Source organism: Bos indicus, chromosome 19 (assembly GCF_029378745.1).
Source record: "Bos indicus isolate NIAB-ARS_2022 breed Sahiwal x Tharparkar chromosome 19, NIAB-ARS_B.indTharparkar_mat_pri_1.0, whole genome shotgun sequence".
Classification (NCBI taxonomy): Eukaryota; Metazoa; Chordata; class Mammalia; order Artiodactyla; family Bovidae; genus Bos; species Bos indicus.
Window position 1 is genome coordinate 57,705,394 of NC_091778.1, and position 19,609 is coordinate 57,725,002.

The 19,609-nt window shown below is 54.1% G+C and overlaps 1 protein-coding gene across 2 annotated transcripts; it reads right to left on the reverse strand.

Annotated features, from left to right (window-relative positions):
- Positions 1-2,037: 2,037 nt before the first annotated feature.
- CDR2L (cerebellar degeneration related protein 2 like) lies at positions 2,038-19,609 on the reverse strand. Of its 2 annotated transcripts, XM_019982178.2 has the most exons (6): positions 19,479-19,609; positions 15,099-15,922; positions 7,764-7,876; positions 7,297-7,445; positions 5,631-5,795; positions 2,040-4,565 (listed from the first exon to the last, which is right to left on the reverse strand). In XM_019982178.2, the coding sequence occupies exons 2-6, from the start codon at positions 15,175-15,177 to the stop codon at positions 3,677-3,679; spliced, it is 1,395 nt and encodes a 464-aa protein (XP_019837737.2). In that variant the 5' UTR covers positions 15,178-15,922; positions 19,479-19,609; the 3' UTR covers positions 2,040-3,676. The 2 variants fall into 2 exon arrangements, with proteins under 2 accessions (XP_070630210.1, XP_019837737.2); XM_070774109.1 differs by lacking the exons at positions 15,099-15,922; positions 19,479-19,609 and adding an exon at positions 10,502-10,890 and having other exon boundaries at positions 2,038-4,565.

Below are 19,609 nucleotides of genomic sequence, written 5' to 3' on the forward strand. Positions count from 1 at the left end.
CATGCCCCTAGGAGCTGTTTGAAATAGGAGGTTTTATCAAGTCAAGGCTTTATCATTTTTGCCTCACTAATAAAGGCAAATTCTTTTGGAGGGGAAAAAAAAAAAAGAAATACTTCCCAAGCACTGGCTTTGTAAACCCAAACTAGGAAGGGAATGGCACTTGACATGTGCCTTTGGGGCTCTAGGCTTTAAGGGGAGTCTCCTGGGATCCTCCCTGCCTGACTTAGTCCCAAGACCTCAGAGTGAACAGAGGCATCTCCATGGTGACTGGGAAAAGCTGCTCAGGGAGGTAAAGCCAGGGACTCACCCAGGTTGACGGCTCAGGGATTATGAATAATGAACACACCATCCCATGGCATCATTGCTCTAAGGCTGGGCTCCAGCTCTGTGCCTGACCCAGAGTGATAGGAAAAGGAAACTGGAGGTTTCCATGGCCCCAAATAAACACAGCCTGCTCGGGCCATCTGGTGGCCTGGATTCTGGGAGAGGAGGGGGGTAGCAGAGAGAATAGAATGAGCTACCCTGGGGTGGAGAGAAGAGCAGCTGGCAAGCTCCTTTTACCTGCTGTTGCCATGAACCCTCCAGAATTGAGGCCCTTTTGGGAAAAAACAGGGCTAAGAGGTGCCACCTGTTCTCTTAAAAGGGTGATGCTGAAGGTGGAGGCCAGCCTTCTTCCTTTTTCTGATTCTCCATAGGCTGAAAGGGTGCTTCAGGAAGGACGTGCGTAGGGATGAGAAGAGAGGAAGATAAGGGACCATCAAGCCATTCCTGGAAGCCAAGAAACTTGCTGACACCAGCCCTTCTCTATAGCTGTGATTTGGGGTACCACTGTCATGTAGGGGTCCACAGGATTTTCCTTTCTTCTCATGTTGAGTGCCCTAGGGGCTTCCCTGGTGGCTCAGACGGTAAAGAATCTGCCTGCAATGTGGGAGACCCAGGTTGGATCCCTGGGTTGGGAAGATCCCCTGGAGAAGGGAATGGCCACCCACCTCCAGTGTTCTTGCCTGGAAAACCCCAGGGACAGAGGAGCCTGGCAGGCTACAGTCCTTGGGGTTGCAAAAAGTCGGACACGACTGAGTGGCTAACTCTCACTAGGTCAGTCTGGCTTTTAGAACTCAGAATTGTGTGGAGACAGGGAACATGCAGTATCGAATACTGGAATTAATCAGGTCTGGGTTTGACTGTTCCTATGTGACTTTGAGTCACTGACTTAACCTCTGAGTCTTGGGATCGGATCCTCGTCGGAGGTTGTATTGCTGCCTGGGAAGGTGGCTGAGGCTAAGGGTGATTTAAAAGGCCTGGCTGGATGCAGGCCCCAGTTTCCTTTGCTTCTCAGGTCTGATGGCTTTGGGAGTCACATGACATCTTCTCCGGCCCACTGGAGACAAGTCACAGCAGGACTGGAAGATCCCACAGCCGCTTGCACGCTGTAAAAACCCCCTTGCTATTCAGATAATGTAAAAAACTTCTTGCCAGTTTGGGACCCAGCTCTGGGCTCCCCACACCACAGTCCTCACCTCCCGGGTTCAAGGAAAGTTGCTCCTGGCTCATTCTGGAATGTGGGGGGAGATGGGGGTTGGTGGGAGGTCCCTGAGCATACCCTCAGTGAAGACTGGACGCTTTTCCATGTGGGATTGGGATCCACAAGGCTGATCGAATTTTCGGAAAGGGGAGATTGGAGAAGGGTGCAAGAAACGGACTCCTCCAAAGATTCAGGAGCATCTTCATTGACTTCTGGTTACCTGGGCTGTTGGCAGGTGTGGGCTGGGGGGAGGGAGTTGCAAAATCGGTACAGCAAGGAGAGTCTACCCCTTGGTAGGTGCTCTTGGGGCACCTGGCAAGGCAACACTTCTGGCATGGCTGGCACTCAACAAATATGGAAACTTCCAAGAGTCTGCTGTTTGGCTGCCTATCACAAGGGAGTGAAGTCAGGATGTGCCCCCCGCCTGTGTGATGGGAGGCTGGTGCAGGAGATGCTCAGACAGGACCACTTGGCTCCAGAGCCATTTCTGCTTTTAGAATACTGGTGCGGGTTTGGTTTTTTTTTTTTTTTTTTTTATTAAAGAAGAGAATAAAGCATTTGTAAATATATTTCTCTCATGTATACTTCAAAGATGACGCTGGTCGGCAGCTACAGAAGTAGGGAGCAAAGAGGCAGGAGCCGTTCCCCCACCTGTCCTGTCCCACTCCACCCCCTCCACCCTAGATGACAGAGACACATGGAGGGCTGGGAACTGTCTGGCTCCAAAGGACGAAAGCTTCCAAGATATGTGAACGGAAGGACCAGCTGACAGGTCTCATCACAGTGCCGCCCGGAGAGCAGGGTGGTGCCTCCAGGGAGGCTGGGAGGCTTGTTAAGAAAACCCCTTAGAAACAGATAAGGCATGAAGGTTCCCCACTGGGCTCCCAGCACAGAGGCCAGGGCCACTGACTTCCCTCCTCCAATCCCTAGGGTCTCAGGATGGGCGGTAGAAAGAATGGGGAGCCCTGAAGGGCAAGCTGGGGATCTGGGCCTCTCTTAGCTGAAGCTGGATCTTCTGAAGCCTTAACATAAGATAAAGTCCCTGACCCTCCTGGGTCCTCAAAAGCCCCCCACAAAGCTGAGTGGTTACAAGCAGGCATTTTATGGGGAGGAGGAGACGCGCTCCCCATCTGGTCCCATTTCAGCACTGCCCAGGGTGGGGTAGCATCCTGGGGGGGGCGCAGTAAAGGGGGGCAGGGGAGGATGCTGGGGCCATGGGCTGGTGGCACATGCCCAGGACATTCTGGGGGTGGCACTCATGACCTGCGGTGGGGTGGGCCTGGTGGTGGGGAGCGTGGGGGTGAACGAGACACATTGTGGTCCCTGAGATGGGGACAGGCAGAGGCCAAGCTCGGTGAGTCAGAGGAGGCATGCAGAGATGGGAGCTCCCATCTCCTGGACCCCTGGAAGGCTTGATACCCAGAAGGCATTTCTGGGGCTGGAACCCGGGGAGGCTGGCTCTGAGTTGATTGGCTACAGATCTGCGGTGGGCTGAGGGTGTCCAGGGACAAGCCCACCCTCACCAGGACTGGCATCGAGGGTCGCTCAGGCCTGGCTCAGGCTTTCTGCTCTGCCTGGCAGGGGCCATCTCTGACCTGGTCAGGACCCTTGAGGCAGGACAGCTGGTACGAAGGGAATGACAGCGTGTCACAGCTGGGGAGAAGCAGTGGATGGTCCGGGAGACCCCTAGAACCTGCAACAGCTGGCTCTGGGGTCCCCGTTCAAGTGTTTCCAGTTGTGGCGAGGGGGGGTCAAGGAGAACTTGCCTTGCAAAAAAATCTCTCAGGAAAACCAGCGTTGAAAAAAAAAAGTCAACGGGTCCAGAATGGCTTTCAGAAGCTTGGCCACAAATCTGAGAGCAAGGCCTGGGGTTAGGGGGCAGGGCTGGGAGAGCTGAGAATCCCCAGGGGAGTAGGGACTTTTGGCTTGCAATCTGTGGGCTGCGCCTGGGGGCTGGCGCCGGTGACGGAGGATCCTGGGTCGCGAGGAAGGCCTCCATCATCAGCAGAGAGTGGATTTCCCCACGTGCTCCCTGGGTCAGAGGACAACCTCCCTCGGGGGTGTATTGCTGCTAAAAGGGCTCCCTCACTCACCAGAGGCTGCAGGGCCCAGGTTCAAGGGACCCCCACTGGCCTGACCCAGGGGGGGAAACCGTCACTTGCTGCTGTGCGTCTTGACTTTGGTGGCGTTGATGTCGGCCTTGGTCTTCTGGATCCTGGAGAAGATCTCCTTGAAGAGAGCCTTGTACTCGGGCTGGCTCTGTTCCAGCCGCTTATCCACGGCCTCCACGTGCTGGCTGAGGCTCTTCTCCGCCTTGGTCTCCCCCAGGCCCTCCTCGCCAGCCCGCAGGTCCCTCCAGGAGCTGTCCCGGGAGATGGGCCGCGAGGTCTGCACCCCCGCGTGCCGCACCCCGGCCCCGTGCTGCCGGCACTTGCTCAGCAGCTCCTCGTACTTCTCCAGCAGCGCGTGGTACTGCTCGTCCACCTCGCGCAGGATGGACATGCCCCGCTTGCGCACGCTGTTGGCGTGCAGCGTGAGGTTGCCCGCATGCCGGCTGGCCGGGTCTTTGGCCACGATGGCGTTGAGCGCCGTGTCGCTGCAGCTCTTGCGCACGGCGTGGCCGGGGGAGGCGGCCGGAGAGGAGACCCCGTCCTGGGGGCCTGAGTCGTCGCCGATGCCTGGCTGGGGGTCGTCGGCTTCGGGCGCCTGGGTGAGGGGCGCCAGCAGGGCCTCGGCCAGGTGGTCCTCCCGGCCCAGCAGGTAGGTCTTGGCTTGCTTCATCTGCTGTAGCTCCAGCAGCTCGGCCTCCAGCTCCTGCACGCGGAAGCGGCAGCCCTCCATCTCGCACAGCTGCCGCTCCAGCTCCGAGTACTCCTGGAGCACCGCTGCATACTCGCGCTCCGCCCGCTCCTTGCGCTGCCGCTCCTGGCTCACCTGGGAGCGCAGCACGCCCACCAAGGTCTGCAGCCGCTCGTTCTCCTGCTCCAGGGGACGCGGGCCCAGCTCCAGGGAGGAGCTGTGCAGGCGGAAGGCATCTTCACACCTGGGAAGGAGCAGGGGCAGGTGGGCAGATGGCGAGGGCGCGCGCGGGCCAGGCCCTTGGAGCTCAGCTGCATCTCTCTGCCCCACTGGGCTGCATGCTCTGCCCACTAGAGTCACTCCCGCGCCTTCTCCCCCGGCTCTCTGCCCTGGGAGCTTGCCCTTCGCTTCAGCCAGGTGTCCTGGCTCTCTCTTGGGTTCAGCCGATGGGCGCTACCGGCAGGAGTTCCAGGGGTAGGAGCAGAGAGAGGTTGCAGGGAATGTCTCTCCCTGGGCTTCCTCCCTGGTTACTGTGGGGCAGGCAGGAAGCCTGCTCCATGCCCTCTGGGTTCCAGTATCCTCCCTTCTCCTGGCCCCTTTGGTCTCAGGATGGTATCAGCTCTTGACTATTGCAACCCCAGGGTATAGCAGTGTCCACCTAGTTTCCCCACACCTTGCCCACACCTCTTTATCGATCTGTCCTCAATTACCCTGGGAGGGGCGCTGTCTGTCTCTTGCCAGGAACTTTATTGAAACACCCATTAAATCCACGGTGTGTATTCTTCTTTAAAAAAAAAAAATTGGCTGTGCCGAGTCTTAGATCGTCAATCTTTATTGCAGCATGCAGGATCTTCAGTTGTGGCGTGTGAGATCTAGTTACCTAACGGTGGATCGAATCCAAGCCCCCTGAATTGTGAGCGTGGAGTCTTAGCCACTGGACGACCACCAAAGTCCCCCACTGTTTAAGTCATCCCAATTCAAAAGGCTTAATGGGAACTGAAAGGGACGGTGGTTCGTCCCTCCTGACTTCTGACTTACTAAGCAGGTGACCTCGGAGTCTCAATTTCCTCTTCTGAGTAGCGGGGATGATAAACCACACCTCACCGTATTGCCATGAGAATTAAGTCACTGAGCGGCGTGGTGGGCACGTGGCCAGGGCTCTCAGCGCCAGCTGCTGACTGCTGTTAGCTCCACGACCTGCCTCTGCAATAGCTCAGAGGATGCACCGACCCTCCTCCCACCTGCTGCCCGGTGCCCACCCTGCCTTCCCCTCACCCCGTGGAGATGGGCCCAGCGCACCCTCACCTACCGGGGGCTGGTGCACAGCTCCTTGAGGCAGGGGAAGGTGTGGATGGTGCGCCTGCGTTCGCGCTTCTCCCGCCGCACGCGCAGCTGCTCCAGGTCCCGCAGCTGCTCCACCTGAGCCTGCAGCTCCTCCACCTGGGTCTGCAGGCGCTCAATGGTCTCTGTCAGCCTGGGGTGGAGTGGGGCACACACAGATGGGAGGGACGCTCAGGGGACAGGGCCAGCCCTCCTCACCGAAGCCCTGGGGGGCTTGGGGCTGGGGCCAGACAGGCAACCTTGAGCCACACTGCCTGGGGCTGAGGTCAGACGAGGAATTCCTTGGGCAGCCAAGGACCCACGCTTCTGCTCCACCTCCCAGGCTGAGCCGACACTTCTCCGTGTTTCCTCCCTCCGTTTCTTTCTTTTTTAATGTATCTACTTATTTATTTAAATTTACTCATTTATTACGTATTTATTTACTTATTTGGCTGTGCCAGGTATTAGTTGCAGCACACAGAATCTTTGATCTTAGTCTCGGCATGTGGGATCTTTGGTTATCACCTGTGGGATCTAGTTCCCTGGCCAGGGATCAAACCTGGGCCCCCTGCATTGGAAGCGAGGAGTCTTAGCCACTGGATCACCAGAAGGCTCTTTTCTTTCTTTTCTTTTTAAAGATTTTTACTTTATTTAATTGGGCTTCCCTGGTAGCTCAGCTGGTAAAGAATCCACCTGCAATGTGGGAGACCTGGGTTTGATACCTGGATTGGGAAGATCCCTTGGAGAAGGGAACGGCTATCCACACCAGAATTCTGGCCTGGAGAATTCCATGGGCTGTATAGTCCATGGGGTCGAAAAGAGTTGGACAAGACTGAGCAACTTTCACTCTCACTTAATTAATTTATATTTATTTTGGGGCCATACAATGTGCAAAATCTTAGTTCCCTGATCTGGGATCAAACCTGTATCTCCTGCAGTGGAAGTGCAGAGTCTTAACCACTGGACCACCTGGGAAGTCCTGTCTCCTCCGTTCCTTGTACACCCTTCTATCACTTATCACTTTGCACTGCAATAAAATATTCACATACCTGCCTTCCCTCCCAGAGGGCGGGACAGTGTCTTTGCATCCCCATCACTATATTTTCCCTAAAACAGAGCCTGGAGTATAGTTGGTGCTTAAAGATGGGTTGTGGCCGGAATGTTCAGTTCAGTTCAGTTCAGTTCAGTCGCTCAGTCGTGTCCGACTCTTTGCGACCCCATGAATCGCAGCACGCCAGGCCTCCCTGTCCATCACCAACTCCCAGAGTTCACTCAGACTCACGTCCATCGAGTCAGTGATGCCATCCAGCCATCTCATTCTCTGTCGTCCCCTTCTCCTCCTGCCCCCAATCCCTCCCAGCATCAGAGTCTTTTCCAATGAGTCAACTCTTCGCATGAGGTGGCCAAAGTACTGGAGCTTCAGCTTTATCATCATTCCTTCCAAAGAAGGAATGTTAAACCAGCCCAAATCAATGAGGGCAAAGTTACTACCATCCCAGGTTCCCAGACCTGGGCTTTTGGTAGAAGGAATCTGAGTCACACCCACTGGCACACACACACACACACACACACACACACACACACAGGTACACCCAGCCCTGGGGCCTCCCCCTTACCATCCCACATCCAAGTTCCCAGCTCCACCCGGCCCTCACCCGTGGATCTTCTGCTGGGCCACCTTACTCTCCAGCACCAGCTTCTGATTGGTCAGCTCCAGGTCTCGGGCCGCCAGGTCCAGCTGCTCGTACACTTTGGCGTGCTGTTCATTCACGTGCCGCAGTGTGTCCAGCTGTTTGGTCAGGTACTGGGGGATGGGGGTAGGGGTGGGATAGTTACCTTTCAGAACTGGGTTGGGGAAAATGTCTCTGCCTGGGCCCTCCTCCCACTTTCAGGAACAGGTTTGCTTTCGGGTATTCATCTGCAGCGGAGGGAGGGGGTCGAGCTGGTGGTTCAACGGGGCTGCCTGGGACAGTTGTGCAGGTTGTGGACTGCACAAGGCTTTTGGGTCAAGGCTGGGTCTGCTAAGATGGGGTACCTTTTCCTAAGCTGCACACAGGTACACACAGACTAAGGGGCCCTCGATGGGCTGGGGAGCATGTATAGGGCCCAGGGGGCCCCTCACCTCGATCTCCTGCACTTGCTCCTCGTTAGTGGAGTACATCTGCTGTAGAGACTCCTCTAGCTCCTTGTTCCTCTCCAGCAGCGTCTTCCCCAGCTCTGCGGCCAAATGCAAGTCTGGTGGGGAGGGGGCAGAGGGTGGGAGGAGCATGAGCAACAGAGAATGGAGTCAGAAGACCCTTCCCATTCCTGTTCTGAACATTCGCTCTGGGCTGAGCCTTGGGGACCTGGAGAGAACCAGGACCCAGGGGCCGCCTCTGGGGAGACTCTAAGCCTGGAAGGAGATGTAAGCCATGAGGAGACCTGTGCATTGGCCTGGAATGCCCTCTCCCCAGACACTCCTAGAGTTCCTCTCTGTGCCCTCAAGTCTGTGCTTTAATGTCACCTCCTCCAGGAAGCCTTTCTCAAACACTGATTCAAAATTGCACCCTCCCCCACCCCCACGCCCTCCCTGCTTCATTTTTCTCATTAGCTCGTATCACTAACTTACCCAACAATTTGCTCATTAACTTGCTCCTGCCCCTTGACTAGTGGTAAGCTTAAAGGGTAGGGATTTTGCCTGTTTCAGTCACTGATACCCTGAGGACTTAGAACAATACCCGGCACAGAGCAGGTGAATAATAAATCTTTTTTGAAAGAACGAGTGAGTGGAATGTGATAAGAGCATCAGTATAAGCTAAACGAAGATCATGGCATCCAGTCCCACCACTTCATGGGAAACAGATGGGGAAACAGTGGAAACAGTGTCAGACTTTATTTTTCTGGGCTCCAAAATCACTACAGATGGTGACTGCAGCCATGAAATTAAAAGACGCTTACTCCCTGGAAGGAAAGTTATGACCAACCTAGATAGCATATTCAAAAGCAGAGACATTACTTTGCCAACAAAGGTCCATCTAGTCAAGGCTATGGTTTTTCCAGTGGTCATGTATGGATGTGAGAGTTGGACTGTGAAGAAGGCTGAGTGCCGAAGAATTGATGCTTTTGAACTGTGGTGTTAGAGAAGACTCTTGAGAGTCCCTTGGACTGCAGGGAGATCCAACCAGTCCATTCTGAAGATCAGCCCTGGGATTTCTTTGGAAGGAATGATGCTAAAGCTGAAACTCCAGTACTTTGGCCACCTCATGTGAAGAATTGACTCATTGGAAAAGACTCTGATGCTGGGAGGGATTGGGGGCAGGAGGAGAAGGGGATGACAGAGGATGAGATGGCTGGATGGCATCACTGACTCAATGTATGTGAGTCTGAGTGAACTCCCGGAGTTGGTGATGGACAGGAAGGTCTGGCGTGCTGCAATTCATGGGGTCGCAAAGAGTCGGACACGACTGAGCGACTGATCTGATCTGATAAGCTAAGTCACTTTCAGTCGTGTCCAACTCTGTGTGACCCCATAGACAGCAGCCCACCAGGCTCCCCGTCCCTGGGATTCTCCAGGCAAGAACACTGGAGTGGGTTGCTATTTCCTTCTCCAACGCATGAAAGTGAAAAGTGAAAGTGAAGTCGCTCAGTCCTATCCGACTCTTCGAGACCCCATGGACTGCAGCCTATCAGGCTCCTCCACCCATGGGATTTTCCAGGGAAGAGTATTGGAGTGGGAGCATCAGTATACAGAGGGGCAAAGTGCCCTGGGAGATAGGGAAGGGAGAGTTCATGGCGTGGATGGTGGGAGTCTCAGACAAGGAGCAGCTTTGGAGGTGGGCTTGGAAGGACGCCCGGAGCTCACTGAAGAGGGGAGGGGGTGGAAGGGTTTGCTGGCTATTAGAACTGGACCAGGCTTCAAAGCCTGGTCTGTCTTTAGGGGGCTGTGTGGTGGAGAGGAGCGGGGTTTAGAAGGAAGTAGCGGGTGCCAGAATCCCTAAAAATTATCTCAAGTGGGTCTGGAGTTGGGTGAGAGTATCATGACATTTATGGCAGAAAGTGAAGAGGAACTCAAAAGCCTCTTGATGAAAGTGAAAGTGGAGAGTGAAAAAGTTGGCTTAAACTCAACATTCAGAAAACGAAGATCATGGCATCTGGTCCCATCACTTCATGGGAAATAGATGGGGAAACAGTGGAAACAGTGTCAGACTTTATTTTTTGGGCTCCAAAATCACTGCAGATGGTGACTGCAGCCATGAAATTAAGAGGTGCTTACTCCTTGGAAGGAAAGTTATGACCAACCTAGATAGCATATTGAAAAGCAGAGACGTTACTTTGCCAACAAAGGTCCGTCTAGTCAAGGCTATGGTTTTTCCTGTGGTCATGTATGGATGTGAGAGTTGGACTGTGAAGAAGGCTGAGTGCCGAAGAATTGATGCTTTTGAACTGTGGTGTTGGAGAAGGCTCTTGAGAGTCCCTTGGACTGCAAGGAGATCAGCCCTGGGATTTCTTTGGAAGGAATGATGCTAAAGCTGAAACTCCAGTACTTTGGCCACCTCATGCGAAGAGTTGACTCATTGGAAAAGACTCTGATGCTGGGAGGGATTGGGGGCAGGAGGAGAAGGGGATGACAGAGGATGAGATAGCTGGATGGCATCACTGACTCAATATATGTGAGTCTGAGTGAACTCCGGGAGTTGGTGATGGACAGGGAGGCCTGGCGTGCTTCGATTCATGGGGTCACACAGAGTCGGACACAACTGAGCGACTGATCTGATCTGATCTGATCTGATCATGACATTTGGAGTGGATATTCCCACATATATATGCCTAACTCCTTTCAGACACAAAGGGTAATGAATAAGATAATGAAGAAGGACCTACTGTATACCACAGGTGCACGCGTGCTAAGTCGCTTCAGTCGTGTCCGACTCTTGGTGATTCTATGGACTGTAGCCCACCAGGCTCCTCTGTCCAAGGGATTCTCCAGGCAAGAATACTGGAGTGGGTTGCCTCTCCAGTATTTCCAGAAGGAAATCCTTCTCCAGGGATCCTCCCCATCCAGGAACCAAATCTGCACCACCTTATGTCTCCTGCATTGGTAGGCGGGTTCTTTGCCACTAATGCCACCTGGGAAGCCCATAGCACAGGTGAGTCTACTTAATACTTTGTAATGACCTATATGAGAAGAGAATCTAAAAAAAGAGTAGATATATATCTAACTGATTCACTTTGTCGTAGAGCAGAAACTAACACAACACTGCAAATCAACTCTACTCCAATAAATTAAAAAAAAAAAAGAAGCAAAGAGTAGTATATTTATATATATATATAATTCACTTATATTTAAATATATATTTATAAGGGAAGCCAAGAATCACATTGTAGTCTCAAAGAGGAGGGCAGGTCAGTTTCTGCTGTGTGCTTGGTGGAAATTCAGCAGGACCAACCACCCCTGGTTCATGATGAGGGAGGCATACCAGCTCCCTTTTCTCTGTAATGAGATGGTGAGCATTTGGCTCATCCACAAACCCTTTCAAATAACTCAGGTATAAATGGAAAAACAGAAGGTGACACTCAATACAGCTTTTTATTTTTTTGCCTTGGGAACTGGGTCAGGTGGTCTGCAATGGGGCCATTTCTACTAATGCTGTCTCCTGCCTTGGCTTCGAGGGACAGGCTCTGTGGATGACCTGCATGAAACTCCTGAAACTTAAGCTAGAGTTTCAGGGCCTTCAGTCACAGTTAAGGCTGAGAACAACTGCACTTTATGCTTTTTCTTCCAGGTAGGCATCTGAGCTGGGTATGTATTCCTACCACCAGCGGGGTGCGCTGGGGTGGCTGCAAGTCACATTATAACCTGGGGATGTTGAAGGCAGAGAATGTGACCAGAGCCGCCTAGTGATTCCAAGGAAGGGGAGGAAGAGAACACAGTGGAAGTAGTTTGGGGTGGGGGAGAATCTCAGGGACTGTTTCAGGGAACTTGGATCACAGTGGAAGCTAAGCTGGTCAGAGCTGCCAGGAGGCATCATGAGAGAAGTCTACAAGCTTCAGGGCAGGGGACTGAGTGGAGCCAAGTGCTGGGGAAAGGACCCAGCTAGATGAGGGCTGGGGATGACTCTGGGGAGGGTGCAGACCCCAGACCAGAGTGGGAGGGGGGCCTAGGAGTGGGGGAACAGAGGAGCTGGCTAAGCTGGAAGTGGAATCTGGAGTAATAAGCAGCCTGCCATGGCCAGAATAATGGTCACACTGGACCATTACTGGGAGGTACTGGGTCTGAACTGGCATCTCCCCTGCCTGGACCTAAGTTTTCTGGGGTCTCCTGCAGTGGGCTCTGAATGCCAGTCAAGGTGTTGCCTGGGAGCAACGCCCCAGAACCCGAGAGACAATGGCTGGGAGCCAGGGGATGTCTTTGAAAGGAAACCCTGAAATCACACTGCCCCTCCTGACTGGGGTCAGCATGGAGCCCCCTAGACTCGGGAGAAGAGAGACAGGAAAAGGACAGAGGGCAGACACCAGGAAGAAAAGACAAAGATAAAAGGGACGGGAGAAGGCCAGCCACCACCTGGCAGGGTGGCAGGGGTCTGTTCACAACCTTCAGGGCACCAATGTCAGGAACTCTGGATCTGCGGAATTGGGGTCCACTCACCTTCCTCCCTTTGCCATGTCAGAGCTCGGCCCTGAGGCTGAGACTCAAGGTCAGGAGCCCAAGACTTCAAATGTGTGACTCAGCAGCCATCTCTCAGTCCGGAAAGAGGTACCCACAGGGCCAGGCACACCTGGTCCAAGGTGGGGGAGGGAGGCAGGCAGAGAGAGTGCCAGCGCCTAATAATTAATGGCTTTTTCTATTTTCACGGGTGCTTATGGCAGAGGGCAGAGGGGGCACAGCGAGAACTGAGGGCCTTGTTTGTCCCCACTGCCTCCCTCCACCAGGACAGAACAACGTCAAAGTCAAACAGGAGCTTGATGGCGAAGCATTTGAAAGTAAATTTGGGGCCCATCCTCAGCAGGGATGGAGCTGGCTGAGAAAAACCACGTCCTGGGATGCTCAGAGGCAACGAGGGGGAGCTGGGCAGGAGAGAGTTTGGGCACTGGGTGAGGGGAAGGGGGAAGCAACAGACACCTGATCCCCCATGTGGTTGGCCTCTGGCCCAAGTTCACCCCACCATCCGGTGCTTCATGCCGGGCCCCACAGGGGTGGTGCTGCAGTAGCTGTGCCTGGGCCTTCCTCCAACCCCACCCTGACACTCTGGATAATCCCCACTTCCCGGTGCAGGCTTCTCACATCACTCTGTGCCTTAGTACACGTACCATCTCCACTAGACCACTGGCCTTCCTTCCTCTGCCGGGGCGGTAGGGGTGGGTAGGGGTTTGGGGGTGTGGCTGTTCCCCTCTAGCTCCAAAGGGCTGCAAAAATCTTGTGCATCTCGCAGCAGAGGGCCCTCAAGTCTGTTCTCACTGTCTGCAGGGCTCACTGCTGCAGAGCCCCTGTGGCTCACTCACAAGTGCTGATTTGATCCCATTCCTGCCTCCTCGGCTGGGCTGTGGAGACTCCGGAGGGTGGAGATCAAGTCCCCAGGCTCGGCCCTGCATCTGGCCCTTGGCAAGTAGAGGCTGGGGTTTTGGTCGAAAGCTCTTGTTTCTTCTGAGACTATCTCTGGTTTCCCTCCTTGCTGCTGGCATCCAGCTGCTACTCAGGCCATGAGGCTAGGCCAACTGCTGCAGACCAGCAAGGCCAGAAAAGCAGGGGCCTGTGGGGCCCATTCCTGACCCTGGCCCCAGAGCCTGGCTGCCCGGCCACCCTGGGATCTGGGCATCCCTCCCTCTCCGGATGCAGCACATCTGCCAGCCTTTCTCCCTGGCTCCTTCCTCCCACATCTGGGCTGGGCATGGTGCCAGAGCCTTCTTCAGGGGCGCGGGAATGGAATGAGACAGCAATGACATTAGCATCTGCCTCCGAGGAGGCCATCTTCCCAGGCACTCAGCTTCCAATCTTTCCTTCCAGGCCCACCTCTTCCGTGAAGCCCTCTCATTGCATCCTGCCATCCCCACTCAGTTACAAGCCCAACTTCCCCTACCCAGGTGAACCGAGGAGGCCAAGGCTAAGACTGCTCCCAGCTCCCAGGATGGCGTCTGACACAGTGGAGCCTGATAGGTGTTTGTGTAATGTGAGGTTTTGGGAGTAGTTGGCCCAGGGTTGGGGAAGGAGGTGTTGCAGCCAGGATCGGGCATTTCACTCCAGGCAGGGAGGCTGAGGGTAGAGGCAGGGTCCAGCCCAGAACCCCCAGTCCCACCCTGGTCCCCCAGAGGCTCCAATTAACCCACAGCCGGGAGCACAAGGGCAGAGCCTCATCTACCAGCAAATCTGGCCACGTGGGATTGTGGGTCAGGGCTGAAACACAAAGGCTCCAGGATGGGGGTAGATGCCTCGCACAGGGGCAAAGGCAGATATCTGGGCCCCAGAGTTGGAGACCCAGAGTAGAGGCTGTCGGCCCACACCCAGACTGTCCACACCCACCCGGCTTGCTGGGTGACTATGGTCACTTCTAGGATACACTTCCTAGCCCCTCCAATTCTGACCATCCCAGAAGGAGGCACTTTGGGGAAAGGAGAGTGGATTGAACTCCAGCGGGCCTTGGCCCTGACCCTCTCAAGCCTTCTCCTCCTTCCTGTCCTAACAGCCCCGCCCCCTCCTCGGAGTGATGTCACCCCGGCCACCTCACCAACCCCCTTCCAGTCGCCCTCTTTGCCCTCAGATGGGAGAGACGGAAACGTGGCTCCCTCTTTACTCAGGCTCTGATCTGGGGCACTGCTCAGAATTCCCAAATCCGACCTGCTCCAGACCTTGCGCCATTTGGGAGAAGGCCAGCAGGGGAAGGGCTGCAGGGACTCCTCCCTCCAGAAGGCGGGTTGGACTCCTAGTTGTCTCCGCTGTCTTCATCCGCAAGATGCCCGCACCCTCATCACCTCCCCCGGGGGAGGGGAAGGGAGCTGGGGAAACTTTCTAGGAGTCTGTGAGCTCCAGAATCCTGGCAGGGAAGGGTGCCGCTGGATTTAGAATGGGATTAACTTCCTCCCCTCACCTCTCCCCACACACAACCCCACTCAGCAAAACAGAACCAACAAGCCGCCTCCTGGCCTCCAAAGACTTCCAGTTAGCATTTTCAGACCCCCTCAACCATACCCGGGGCTCCTGGGCAGTTCCTGCCTATAAGATGAGGTGGGCGAACTGGGTGATGTCCACCCCTGTTGTTTAGGGAAAGAAGACCGCTCCCCCGACTTTTGCAGGTCTCCACCGGTCTGGTTCCGCTTTTCCGGGGCAGGCCACCGTCTCTCCACGTCCCCATTCTCCAGACGCATTTCGCCTCCGAGTCTGGCACGCCAGATGCAGTCCGGCCCTCCCCGGGGTGACACCTCCCAACAATGGAGAAGGGGACAGGGGTCGCGGGGCGCACCCCGCTTTCCCGCTCCCTGCGCTCACCCTGCTCCAGGTCCTGCTGGTCGTACCAGGGCTCCTCTTCCTCTGCCGTGAAGTCCTCCATCCTGGCGGCCCTCCGCATGGCCCCGCAGGCGGCGGGTGGCGGGCGGGCGCTGCGGCGGCGCGGCTCAGGGCCGGGGCGCGGGGCCCGGGACAATGCGGCGGAGGCGGGCCGAGCCTCCCGCGTCGCGGACTCGGGCTGCAGTGCCCCCGCCCGCGCCGCGCCCCCTCGCCATCGGCCGCCGGCCGGACGCCCACGCGGGGCTGGCTCGCTGCCGCGGGCCGGCCGGGCCGGGGTCTTGCAGAGCGGGGCGCACCGGGCGGCAGCTGCACAAAGGGTGGAGGGGCGGGGACGGCGGGCGGGAAGGCGACAAGGAGGCTCCCGGCCCGACCGGCAGGTCTGGGGCGCTAGGAGCGCGCGGGTGCCGCGGTGGGCGCCCCCAGCCCGGCTCCTGCCCGCGATGCCCCCGGCCCGCCCGGCGACACCCGGAGCCGCCGCTGCATCTTGGCGGTGTCCGCCCCGCGCTTCCCTAGCAGCCCGCTCCGAGGGGTGGACCCAGAAGCCGCAGGCCAATCAGGAGAGGTATGCAAAATATGAGGCGGGGCCGAGGGCGGGATCTCCGCGATGAGGCGGTCGGGCTGTTGCTGAACCAACCCTCCCCTTCTAGTCTCACTCCAGTTTCACTCAATGCGTGAAATCGTTTGTTTACCTACTGTTGTCTCTCTCTCCCTGTAGATCTCCTAACAGCAACGATCTTGTCTCTCGTTCTCGGCTGGCTCTTCAGTGCCTAGAGCAGGCTGAACCATTGCTACCTTCCATGAACACTCTTGGAATGAATGAAAATTAATTTAAAATTACCTTTAGGAAATTGTGTTTAAATGCCTGTGGCCTGAAACCTCACGCTAGGAGTGGTGAACTTTGACTGTTACCCGCATTTTGGGTCTTTCCCTTTAAGATCCCGTTTCCCTCTACTTGAGATCCATATCTTACGCCCAATTACACTGCTTACACCGTATATAGTGTCACCTCTCCGAACATTCTTTCCTTAAAGGAGTTTTCAGAATCAAGTATACATGTAACTCATTTTTTATTAGGACCTACCACGCACTGGTACTATTAAAGCACCCTGACCATAACCCACTCTAAATACATGTGGCAAATACATCCGACAAAGGACTTGTATCTGGAACAGAGAAAGAACACCTGCAAATTCACAAGAAAGCTCAGTGGAAAAGTGCATAAAAGACTTGACCAAGCACTTCATAAATGACCCAATAAACATGTGACAAGGCATTGAACTTCTTTAGAAGAATCAAGGAGGCACCATTGTTTCTGTAACAAACTACTCCAAATTTAGTCACTTCAAACAACACGAATTTATTATCTTACAGTTCCGCAAGTTAGAAGATTGACGTGGCTCTCGATGACTAATATCTAGTTATCTGCAAGGCTTTGTTCCCATCTGGAGGCTCCAGGCAAGCATCTCTTTCCTTGCTGCTCCTACCTTCTAGAGGCTGCCCACATTCCATGGCCCATAGTCACCCTTTTCCATCTTGAAATCCACCAACAGAAAATGACCTTTCTCATGCTGGATGACTCTGACATCTTTGGCCTCTTTCTTCCACTTTAAAGACCCTTGTGTGTACACTGGAACCACCTGAATAATCCAGCATAATCTGCCTCATCTCAAGATCCTTGATTTAACCACATCTGCAAAATACCTTTTGCTAGGTGAAGTAACATATTCAAAGATTCTGGTGATTAGAATGTGGGCATTTGGGGGTGTGTGTCATAATTCCATTTACATAAAGTTCAAAATTGGCAAAACAAATCTAATCAGGATAATATTTGGCCTTGGGGAGACATGTCGGGGAACACTGGGGGCTGGAAGTGTTTTATTTTCTGATCTGGGTGTTGGTTACACACAGGTGTGTTCATTTGTAAAATCACTTACGATACATGCATTTCTCTGAATATGTTATATTTTAATAGAATAGTTTACTCAAGAAGAAAAAAAAATTCCTATGGCCAAAACACAGTCAGTTTCTGTCCTTCTGTAGCATGCATTCTAGCAGGGATAAATAAATGTGCTATGAAGGAAATTAACAGGGTCAAAGACACTAAGACAGAAAAAGCTGGACATACATCAGAAACTGAAGGAAGCCCAGCATAACTGGAGTGGAGTGGATAGAAGAGAAATGAACTGGAGTTAGTGCCATGGGAAAGAACTGGGGATTTTATTTTGTTCCCAATAGACAAAGAGACCCAATAAAATGCTTTTCATTTCCAGTTGTGAAATATCACTGGCAATTTTGGAGCATGGATTGGAGGACAGCAAGAGTGGAAGCAACATGGGACTTCCCTGGCAGTCCAGGGGTTAGGACTCCACACTTCCACTGCAGGGAGCACAGGTTCAATTTCTGGTCAGAGAATTAAGATTCCACAAGCCAAGGGACCAAAAAAAAAAAGAAAAAGAAATAAAGAGTAGAAGCAAGAAGATCAGTTTAGAGGCTTTTGTGATCATGTAGGGCACGTTTGACAGCAGTGGAGATGGAATGAGATGAGAAATATTTAAGCTAAAGAAGGCTGAGAGCCAAAAAGTTGATGCTTTGGAATTGCGATGCTGGAGAAGACTCTTCAGAATCCCTCGTACAGTAAGGAGGTCAAACCAGTCAATTCTAGAGGAAATCAACCCTGAATATTCACTGGAAGGGCTAATGTTGAAGCTCCAATACTTTGGCCACCTGATGGGAAGACCGACTCTTTGGAAAAGACTGATGCTGGGAAAGACTGAAGGCAGGAGAAGAGGGCAACAGAGAATAAGATGGTTGGATAGCATCACGAACTCAATGGACATGAGTTTGAGCAAACTCCAGGAGATAGTGAAGGTCAGGGAAGCCTGGTGAGCTGCAGTCTATGGGGTCTCAAAGAGTAAGACACCACTTAGCAACTGAACAACAACAACAAAGATATACAGGTGAATTGACTGAAAAATCGGAAAGATGCCTTAAATGTGTGGCTGTAATAACTGGGCAATGGTGATGCCATTTATTGAGATGGGGACAAAATGAGTCTAAGGGACAAACAGGTTGGGGGGCTGAGATCCAGAAGGGACTGGTCAGCACACCCAAACCACCAAATCCCCTTCCATTTGTTCATTTCTTCATTCTGCAGCCCGTGGATATGTACCCACAGGAGCCAGGGAGTTTAAGGAGTCCCCAGAGAAGAGCAGGGGCAAAGGGCTGGGGGCCAGGACCTGGGCAGTGAGGATGCTAGCAATGAAAAGCAAACCCGTCAACCTGAAAATTCACCCCAACCTGCAGTTAAGAATGCTTTCTGTGAGGACTTAGAACAGGGGTCCCTCACCCTCTGGGATCTAATACCTGGTGATTTTAGGTGGAGCTGATGTAAGAATAATAGAAATAAAGTGCACAACAAATGTGATGTACTTGAATTATCCAAAATCACAGCTGCCGTGCCCCCGCCCCGCCAATCCTGGCTGGTGGCTAACTTGTCTTTTATGAAACCGGCCCCTGGTGCCAAAAAGGTTGGGGACCACTGACTTAGCAGACCCCCATGTTTGCAAACATCCGGCTCAGAGGTCATCACTCAATTCTGGACCTTTACCACACTGCCCACATCCTCAGCATGACCCAAATACGCTCCCTTCCTGGAGCCACTCGCTCCCTGCCCCAGCCACGGAAGCATCGCCTGGCAGGGATAAATAAGCCTGTCACAAAGGCTGGATTCTTTTGCTGCCTGAGCACTGGGCAGAGTGATTCAGGCTGGAGCCCCTAGATCTCAGGAGGCTGGTGCGGGAGGTGAGCTAGAGCTGGGCAACCAACTCTTCTAGGTTGGTGGGGTCTCCTTGTCCTGCCTGCACGGGACCGAGGGTAGAGGCTGGGCTGACTGGGGTGGAATGCCTGCTACATGCCAGGCCTGTGCTGGGCCCTTTGCCTGGATTGGTTGGCTCCTTGGCCAGTGAGGCCACTCCCAGTGCCTTCAGGGCAGACAGTTTTAATACTTTCAAAACTATTCCAGGAGGAAGAAAATCAGATCTGCCTTTGAAGAAGGAAATTTCTCAGCCTCCCTGAGCTACCAGACAACAAGCCCTGGATTCGATCCACTTCAGGACTTTCCTCTAAGCAGGGTAGAGAGTCAAGCCCAGCGGTTGGAAGTAGCAACGACCCGACCTTGGTAACCCCCAGAACACTCATCAGTGGGTCAGGCAGACCTGTTTCGTGGTGCTCCTTGTCAGGAGCATCAAGACTCCGCGCTGATGGTCAGAGCCTTGGCAGCTTCGATATCCCCCCCCACCCCCCAACTTTGGGTACCGTGATTCCTCTGGGGGAATCAGTTTCACACTGACCAGGCACGCTTACCGAGCTCGCACCCGAGCTCCTGGGAAATGCAGCCCGGATCCTGGGCCTGGAACCCGAGCACAGATACAGAACCCCGGGGTAGCTAGGATCCAGACTTGACGGAACCGCCCTCCGGCAGAGTGCCCCCGGAG